Here is a 10,050-nt window from a genome sequence, read left to right as displayed (position 1 = left end):
ATTTCTCTTATGAATCAAATACTCATAGTAAAACTAATATAGTGTAAATGTGCCTTTTAATACAGAAGTATAGAAATGTAAACGTGTTTGTCAAATGCTCTTTAAACCTTTCTGCATTTTATAGGCTATGGCTCATACTATTTAACTCTACTATTTGCTGTCCTTAAATTTTACTTTTTGTTTTTCTAGGTTGTGGAGACTTTCTAATGTTGTCACCATCTTGGACATGACCCTAGAGCTTTTTAGTCCATAGTGGACCAAGAAAAGAATCAGCAAACATAGTCTCAAACATGAAGCTTAAGAAAGATTTAGCTATGTTTGGAAGAGGAGTGTTGAGATTTCCACAATTTTTAGATGAATTAATCATATTAAAGGATCAGATAAGACTGACAGTCTTGTCTAATGTCCCAGTTAGAAGTAGTTTGTGTGTTTTGCATCATGTGAACTCTTTTCCTCTCTCTATGCATTAACTACTATGGATAGTCCAGTATGTGTGTGTGTGTTTGTATTTAAATGAGAATATTTTCTGGTGTTTAAAATTCAAACAGTGAAGAAATTAATAAAATGCTAACAGAAAGTTAGGACATGTCATAAGCAAGGGCCATGGTAAAATAATTAAAGCAAACAGAACCAAACAGCGCCTTTCCATTTTTCTAAACCTGTCTGGAAATGTTTCAACAGTTGCTAAGGGTTCATAATTTTAGTATGTGTATCTAATGTAAAGAATATACGATGTATGCATGTATGATAACATCAAAAAGTACTCCATAATATGTATCATTTTCATGTATTTATGTATCAGTTAAAAATAAATTAAATTTTTTTAAAAATGAGAAATTTTCATTTTCTTGGGAACTTAAATATGTTATACACCTACTAGATTATTTAAAATTATTTCTAGAACAAAACCCATATAAAGAAGATGTGAATTCCATTTTGAAGCTCAAAAATAACATGATTGATCATGAGCAACACTATTTTTGAGGAATATTACTTGTTTTGGAAATTAGCTAACTCCTTTTATGTTTTTCCCCCAAAATAGAAGAGTACTGCTTCATTTATAACAGTAAAAGAAGTTAATTTTTAGTTTGATCTCATAAAAATGGAAAATAAAATGATCACTATGGAAACAGAGGAGGAAGGCCCAGGAGAGGGATAGTGGAATACTGATTAATGGATACTGAGCTACAGTTAGATAGGAACAGGAAGCTCTTGTATGCTACTGCACTGTAGAGTGACTGGATAGCAATAATGTGAAGCATATGTCAAAAGGATAGAAGACAGGTTTAAAAAAGTTTCCACCACAAAGAAATGATGAACGTTTGAGGAGATAAATGTGTTCACCCTAGTTTAAATATTATGATATATATACATGTATTAAAACATAACATGGTACTTCACTAATATGTATGTTTTATGATTTATGTAACAGTTAAAATAAATGAGAAGCTTTTACATTAATTAAAGTCAATATACTATAAATAGGCAAAAAGTCTTGTAAAATTTTCTTAACTCTACACATATTTAGATGAATTTTATTCTTTTTTTTTTTTTTCTTCAGAACCGGAGATCAAACTCGGGACGTTGTAACGGTTGCAAGGCACCACTGTGCTAAATCCCCAGCCCATTATTCTGTTTTTAAGGCAGGCATAAATTTTACTGATCTGATATGATCATGTAGAATGGACCTGTTTGTGCATAGAGATATTATTCCCTGTACGGCATGGTGGTAGTATAGAGCACCTTGGGTCAGTTGTCAGAGTTCAAAGGTTAGAATTCAGTCAACCCACATAACTATAAATGGAGCATACTATCTAGATGTATCAACTTTAGCCTGCAGCCTTTAAGATTTAAATTGACAATAACGAAAGACCTATTTCAACATTTAGGGAGGCATCTGGCATATAATGATGGCTACATAAGTCCTAATTCTTCAATGATTAAATCATCCTGAAAATGCTAAATGATGGTATAATATTATATCACATGGATATTTTGTACTGTAACTAGCTATGTTATCACTGTTGCATGTTTATGTTTTATGTGTACATCTGTGTGTATTATATCAATAATGCCAATCTCTTGGATGTGTGACTGATTATTTTCCCCTTTGGAAAATTCTTGTAAGTGGAGCTATGATGTAAGTCAAAGTTAAAATGAATTTAATATTCTTGATATTAAAGGACTAAAGATTTCTTTAAAATATTAAACATTTTCATTAAGTTTTACATGCAAAAAGTCTATATTAATTTCTTACATATACCATTTAAATTTTTTATGTTATTTGCACAACAAGTTTATATTTTTCTTATTGTAGTTCTTTGCAACTTAAAGATTGAGGACATAGATACATTGAGTATTATACTCAGGCTAATTAGTTCCTTTCTAATTTGTTATTTGACATTTTAATATCGCTATGAAAGGGTTTTCTCCCTTTACTGGGTATTGAACCCAGGCCCTTCCCACTGAGCTAGACCTCCAACACTTAGGATCTCACTAAGTCACATAGGCTTTGCTCAAACTTGCAATCCTCCTGCTCTATCTTCCAGGTACACATATTACAGGTGTACACCGCCACAGCCAGCTTTATGACACAGATTTTTAATGGAGAAAAAGTTAAAATATTTGCATAGTCAAAGACATCCATATTTTCTTTTAATTATTTTACTGTTTGGATATAATTTTCTCTTCTCTATTTAGGTAAATATTTATATATTTTATAATTTTTTCTTATTCATTTTATAATTTACATTTAACTTTTAAGATCAATTTCTAGCTTATCTTGACAAAATATATCAATCTCTTAATAATATTTTGAAATAATTCTTCCATGTTCCATTAATTTATCCTATCTCCTTCACAGTTTGTGTTTTATTAAGCCACATGTTAGCTACCTCCTTAATTCTAGCATGTTTTTCCTCTTCATTCTTTTTGAAGGCATTTGATTTCATGCACTACATCTTAAAAGACCACTGGAAATATGATTGTGAGTATATTCGACTTCGCAGTTAATTTTTATTTGGGGAATTTTTGCAGTACTTAGCCTTGCCTTTCAGAACGTTATATACTATTATACTTCTTAGTCTTCACACTTTTAAAAATATTTCTTATTTGAGATTATTAGTACATGTGTGTAGTACATGTTTACATTTCTTGTGGGAAGTTGGTACATGTACGTGACACATCTTAATTCAGAGTAAAAATACAGAACAAAGGAAGAGATAGATAAGAAGAAGTAGGGAGATAGATTGTTCTTAAAAGTGAAGGGGATCAAGAGACACAAGGAGAAGCGGGGAAGGGATAAGGGATGGAAACAAGGAATTGGGTTGGGTTATGCACATGTACCAACTGCACACCAGGAATGTAAACATTACATACTGCAAACATGTACAGTAAAAGGAAGGGAATAAGGAATTAAATCTTATCCCTTTAAAAAAAAGACTATTTCACGTCTTTCATCTCACCTAATTACTTTGTCCCATATACTTCCTAAAATCCCTTTACCTCCCCCCTTCAAATTTCCTGCTCACTTGCACCTAGATTGTACATATTACTGTCTTTTCCTTCCTTACAAGTGTACAATCTTCCACTAGCACTCTGGGTCTCAGTCTCACTGACCTCCTCCAATTTCTGCTCCTGCAGATTCCCTTCCTCCTAAGCCCTTTTCTTCCATTTCTAGAACAATAAAATACATTCTGATTAACTCCATCGAGAATTCTTTCCATGCCTCTATCCCTGTCAGTTCTTGTCATGTGTTCTCAGCTCTACTTCAAAGAAAAAAATCACAAGCGGAGTTTCATCTTTCTGATTTTTCTGTTCACCACCTTAACTCACTCTCAGTCAAGTTCTGTTCTCTTCCCACCGATTTTTATTTCTTTGCTAATGCTATCACTGGTGTACTAAAAAACACGATCACTTTCACATCTTCCTTCTTCAACTTTTGAGCAACACAGAGAGGATGAGTGTCTTCCTCTGAAACTGTTTCTTCTCTTGGTTTCTAGACACAATACACTCCTGGTTTGTCACTTTTCTTCTCCACTTTCTTGCCTTTTTAGATTCCTTTCTCTTTCTGAATGTGGAAGTTCTCCATGGTACTAATACAGACTCCCCTTTTCTTCACTCAATATTTTTTTTCTTCCCTCAATATTTATCTCTTTCTGAGTAATTTCATCCAAGGTTTAAATGCCATCTGCATGGCTCTCGAAACGCAAAGACCTATTTACTTGCATAAATCAGAGACTTGTATATCTAATTGACTACCTCTCTTTTCAATCAAAAATATAATTTGGATTCATCTCTCAATAATCCATTCTGCCCTCATTTTTTCTATCCAAACAACATCACTATTCATACAATTGATCAAATCGAACTATTAAATATAAACATTGTTTTCTCCTTTGCCATGCTGTTTCAACACATAGATTCTACAGACTTTATAGATACAGTAAATTCTACATATGTGTACTTGCTTTGGTATCCTCTATGCTTGTATCTCAACTCAAGTCATCGTAATCCATGCTGCTCAACAATACCTTCCTCAAAGTTCTTTTTGCACTATCTCTTTCCTGCCATAATGTTTTCTCCCCAGTGTACAGACTGACCTCCATAAATATAAAATAGCTCACATGGCTTTTCCACACAGGTGCAAACGATCTTGTTTCTGCCTACCTCTCAGCCCACATCTGAAACTGCCCTCTTGTGCTCACTGTAACTTCACTGTATTGACATCTGTGGTGTCCTTCACACATTCCAAAATGATTCCAGTGTTAGAGCCAGTTGTCAGTTCTCAGAGCTTGTGATGTTCTTTTGTCAAAACTGCATGTTTTACTAGTCCACATCATTTAATCTTTCCTTGAATGCTACCTTGTCAAAGAAGTTACCATTCTAATTAGCATGCACCCAATGAGAAGACAGTGCCATGTATCTTGTCTTATTTTCTTTATTGTATTTATCATTATACAAAACTGCCTTTTTATGCCTTAGTTTACTTCATTACTGTCTGATTCCACCCTCCACAATGTAAGCTTAAAAGTACAGACTTATTGCTATGTGTGTATCACAGCTGCTTCTCCATAAAATCTAATGACACCTATGGCACAATCTCTAAAACAACCATGTGAAAGAGGATGTGTGAGTGTGGGTGTATATCTTCACTAAAAACCAGAGGAAAATGCTAAGTTCCTAATTTACAAGAATTAACCTTTTTTTTTCAGAACCAGGGATCAAACTCAGGACCTTGCACTTGCCAGGAAGGCGCTGGTGCCACTGAGCTAAACCTCCGGCCCAGGAATTAAGATTTTTTAAAACGGTGATTTTCCCCCTCTAAATGACTTATAAATTCAATGTAAGAGCCACCAATATTCCCATGGCATTTTCAAAACTGGATTTTCACATGCTAAAAAGTAGAAAGAATATGAATAATCCAAAAATATTGAAATAAAATTTGAAAGTAAAGCTTTAGTAGTCAAAATGCAAAGAAACAAGTGCAGTCATTAACAGTTATGCCAACATCCATGGTGAAGTTGAATATATATCATGGGAGCATTTCAAGTTAATGGGGAAGGAAGGACTGGCCATGATATTAGAAGAAATGGCTAAATACTTAGAAAAAAACTACCATAGTAACTCACAAATATGTATTCTTCTAAAATAAATTCCAGATATTTTATAGATCAAATGATTAGAATCAGGGTTCTGTGACAGGCTTTCTGTGATAGGCTATGCATCCCAGATACATGCTTTTCTTGCTTCCCAGCCCCCTTTTGCATTTATGTGGGGCCGTATGGTTGAGTTGCAATGAATGGAATGTGAGCATTTGTGATCTGTGCACTGTTTAAGCCAAAAACACCTACCAATAAACAAACATTTTAACTCCATCTTCTGGATATTAGCAAGAGGAACCCTTGAAAACCATAAAGACCTGCTCTGCTGTCAATTTGAGTCCACCCACCTGTCATTCTGTCCCACATCTGGGGTTTATGTATGGGAAAAACATGTTTTTCCCTCTAAAAAATTTAGATTAAGGATTTATTGTTTTGAGTTGCAGTAATGGGGAGGAAGTGTGTCAGTAAACTCTGGCACTGAGGCAAGATCCAATCTTCCTTCTTTTATAAATAAGTTTCATTGAAATACATTCAATTTCATATTGTCTGTGACTGCTTTCTCATCATAACAGCAGAGCCAAATAGTTGATGTGGGAAGCGTATAGACCACAAAATTTAAAATATTTATTATCTGACCCTTTACTCAAAAATTTCCTGTTCTCTACATTAGAGAAACGATTGTTACCTTAAGTAAAAGAAAAGTAGAAATAGAAGATATTGTGGGAGAAATTTTTTTATTATATTAGGGGTAGGGGTGCCCCTCTTAAAATATAAAATCCTCCATGCCATTATTCCCTTTCCTGGTGAACTCTTATTAGTTCTTAACTTAAATGCACCTTCTCAAGAATGTATTCTTTACTCTTTTTAAAAGTCTATAACTGTGTGATTCTATTATTCTGTTGAAAAGTTTTAGCCAAGGCCAACAATGAAATAATTGAGAAACTTGTTTGCCTTTTATTTCTACATTAAACTCTGAGACAGAAATCTTTCCTGAAACACCTTTACTGGGGCGCTTCTGAGTCTCAGACTCTTGCTGCTCTACTCTCGGTGGGTTACTCCTCGTCCCCTTTGAATTGTTGGCAGCTCCAGGATTCTGTCTTGGTTCTACCCCACTACTTCCTACCACATGAAGTCTCATCCAGGATTGTGCTACAGAATTACCTTGAGTCCTTAACACAACATAGAGCATATATCTCCTACACCTTCACACCTTCACTGCTCACACAGTCTGTGGTAGGACCACATTTTAATAAATTCACCTAATGATTTGGTTTTCTAGTTAAAACTTTTGGCACACATTCTTGGATGTGTCAAATTCCACTTTTCTTTATTTTCAGGTACTATCTGAATTGATTTTGCTAGCCAATATTTCTTATAATACTCCAACTTTATTCAGTAGTTGAAGAGGTTATTGCTTGTGTAACACCAGTGGCTGGGCACTTTACAGCAGTGGTAATACGGAGGTCAGCAAAGCAGTCATTTGCTTTATAGTCATAAAGTTTGAAATCTAATGGAGAATTTAGATGTAAGCAAATAATTACATACCTCACTTACGTTAATAGTTATCCCATTGCTTAAAAAGAGTGATATACTTTTTAATTGTATTAGGAATCACCAGGGATTATTTTACGTGGAAATAACTGAAGTCAACTGCCCCGCTCATTCTTTATTGAGAAATATTATTTTTGACAAGCAACCTGGCAATCATTATAGTAATATTATACAAAATTTTGCTCTACATTAGAGTCAAATGCCTTGCCAAGGGATAAGACAGTCTTCCAGATCTCCTGTTGCCTTGTATCATTTTCTATCATGGTTCCCATTTGTGTTAGTTAGATTTTCCACTCCTGGGACAAAATATCTGACACTCAAAACTTAAAGATGGAGATTTTTATTTTGGCTCATGGTTTTAGAGGTTTCAATACATGGATAGATGACTCCAAGGCAGAAACATCATGGCAGAAAGACATGGTGGAAGAAAGCGCTTAACCCCCTATGGCATCTGGGAAGCAGAGAGTAGGGAACGATTGCCAAAGAGGAAAGGACCAGATACGCTACAGAAACTCACACTCCCATTGCCCATCAACATACACCAAGAAGTATGTTTTACTAATCTCCGAGGCATCTTTCAAGCCAATCAAGTTGACAATCAAGATTAATCATCACATCTTAAATTCTACAGTCCAATCTTCAACTATTTTTTTCAGAATTAAATGCTGGGCAGATTCTTTAATATTTAATTCAAAGCACTTTTCATTCCAAACCTTTCATCTTATCACCCTTTTATTTTGCTATTTTCCTGACTACATATGTACATTTAGAAAATCTACCACTCACTATTTGTTAAATGTGCTCTTTTGTCAGAAATTATTAAATTTATAATTGATGCCATCTTTGAAATATATTACCATGAAGAATGTATTTTATTTCCATGTTCTTAGCTCCTATGAATGTACCTGAGAATATATAAACACTTGAAAAAATATTTACTAAATGCTTGCAAGAAATAAGTAAATGGATCCATTTATCTGTATACTTTTTCCTATTTGTAAGTTTATTTCTTTATATAGTTCTTTGTTTAATTTTTTGTATACAGATATGTTCCTACTTTTACAAATTTCCTTTTTAGATTGTATGGACTTGAAGAATAGTGACTGTATTTACTCTTATTTTTTTCTTCCTTTCTCTCTCCCTCTCATTTTTTCCCCTTTCTCCATTCCTTTTATTCCTTTCTTTTTTCCACATTTACCAAGATGCTTTCTTTTTTACTCTTTTCAATTTTATTTTGAAATGACAAATAATAATTGTAGTTTTAATAGTCAATTTGTTGAACTTATCTGATAAGAGAAGTAGGAAAGCAGAAGGAAGCAAAAATAAGACAGAATGGGATGTAAATAGAAAAAAAAGGCAAGTGTTTCTCTGCACATTTCTGAAGTACTCAGCATAATCAGACATCACCATTGCCCATCAGGCTATGTTGCAGTTACTCTCCTGAGTGCCCCTTTAACATCCTTATTTCTCAGGCTGTAAATGATGGGGTTCAGCATGGGGGTCACTGCTGAGTAGAACACAGATATCATTTTATCCTTTTCATTCATTACTCTGGAGTTTGGCCTCATATAGGCAAATATGGCTGAGCCATAGAAGAGACCAACAATAATGAGATGAGAACCACAGGTAGAGAAGACCTTGAACCTCCCCTCCCCAGACTGCATCCGGATCACAGTGGAGATGATATTCCAGTAGGAGATGAGGATGAGGGAGACAGGAGCCAGGAGGATGACCACGCCCATCGCAAAGGTGGCCATTTCTGTTCTGTAAGTGTCTGCTGAAGCCAGCTTCAGGAGGGCAGGAGGTTCACAGAAAAAATGGTTAATGACATTGCTTCCTCGGTAGGGAAGACGCAATGTGAATGTGGTGTCCACCAGGGACACAAAGGCCCCACTGGCCCAGGACCCTACAGCCAGCTGCACACATACCCCACGTGTCATGATGGTGGAGTAGTGCAGCGGCTTACACACGGCCACGTACCTATCATAGGACATCACCGCCAGCAGTGCGCAATCCGTACACCCAACGAGAAGTAAAACAACTACTTGTGTTGAGCATCCAACAAAGGAAATGGTTTTCCTTTTCACCAGGAAGTGGACAAGCACTTGGGGCACAGTGGTGGTAGAAAAACAGAGATCAGCAAAGGACAGGTTTCTAAGGAAATAGTACATGGGTGTGTGGAGCCTGGGGTCTATGTGAATGAGCACGACCATCAGCAGGTTTCCCAGCACGGTGAGCAGGTAGATGGCCAGAAACAGGAAGAAGAGCAGAACTTGTGTCTTTGGATCCTGTGAGAGGCCCAGGAAGACAAATTCTACCACAGAGGTTTGGTTCTCCTCTCCCATGAATGTTTACTTCTGTTCACAGAAAAGCAACAAGAAAACAAATAATATTAATCACCTCTTTCAGAAAGTCTGAGTCAATTAACTATTTTATTAATTAGTATCCAAAATTGTACTTTTGGTTTAATGCTGAGATTTCTTTTTGTACTGCAGTTTTAACAAATCTATTTCTGGTTTTTTCTCTTCTTGAATCTTCTAGTAATACTAGTGGGAAAGAATCGTTGTGAGTATGCTACATGAGCAATCCTTGGTTTTACCCCTTGACGACTTGTAGTACTAAGACTAAAGTGACCCTTACAGTTCACCCTTCCTTTATATAGTTTTGGGAAGCAAATTGATGTATGTTTGAATGACTGAGTCTTTGTAAACCAATGGCACTTATGAAGGCTGCTTTTTTTTTTCATTTTATAACCTAATCCTAAAGGAACATTCTGAGCAAGGAATAGGAAATTAAAGAAGATATCTGTGGTCCCATCCTTTGACCATAGCCCTGTGTCATGTATATTCAATGTGAAAAAGATCTTGATGGGTAACAGTAAAAATGACTACATCTT

General features: G+C 35.3%; 1 protein-coding gene across 1 annotated transcript; it reads right to left on the bottom strand.

Moving 5' to 3' along the window:
• Window positions 1-8,575: 8,575 nt before the first annotated feature.
• LOC101697066 (olfactory receptor 2D3) lies at window positions 8,576-9,499 on the bottom strand. The gene has a single exon (XM_004863503.2). The coding sequence runs from the start codon at window positions 9,497-9,499 to the stop codon at window positions 8,576-8,578; it is 924 nt and encodes a 307-aa protein (XP_004863560.2).
• Window positions 9,500-10,050: the final 551 nt, after the last annotated feature.

This window comes from Heterocephalus glaber, unplaced genomic scaffold, assembly GCF_053883595.1.
Source record: "Heterocephalus glaber isolate CG9 unplaced genomic scaffold, H.glaber_assembly_v1.0 deba00001428, whole genome shotgun sequence".
NCBI lineage: Eukaryota > Metazoa > Chordata > Mammalia > Rodentia > Bathyergidae > Heterocephalus > Heterocephalus glaber.
The sequence above is the reverse complement of the archived record's forward strand: the minus strand, read 5'-3'. Positions and strand labels throughout refer to the sequence as shown.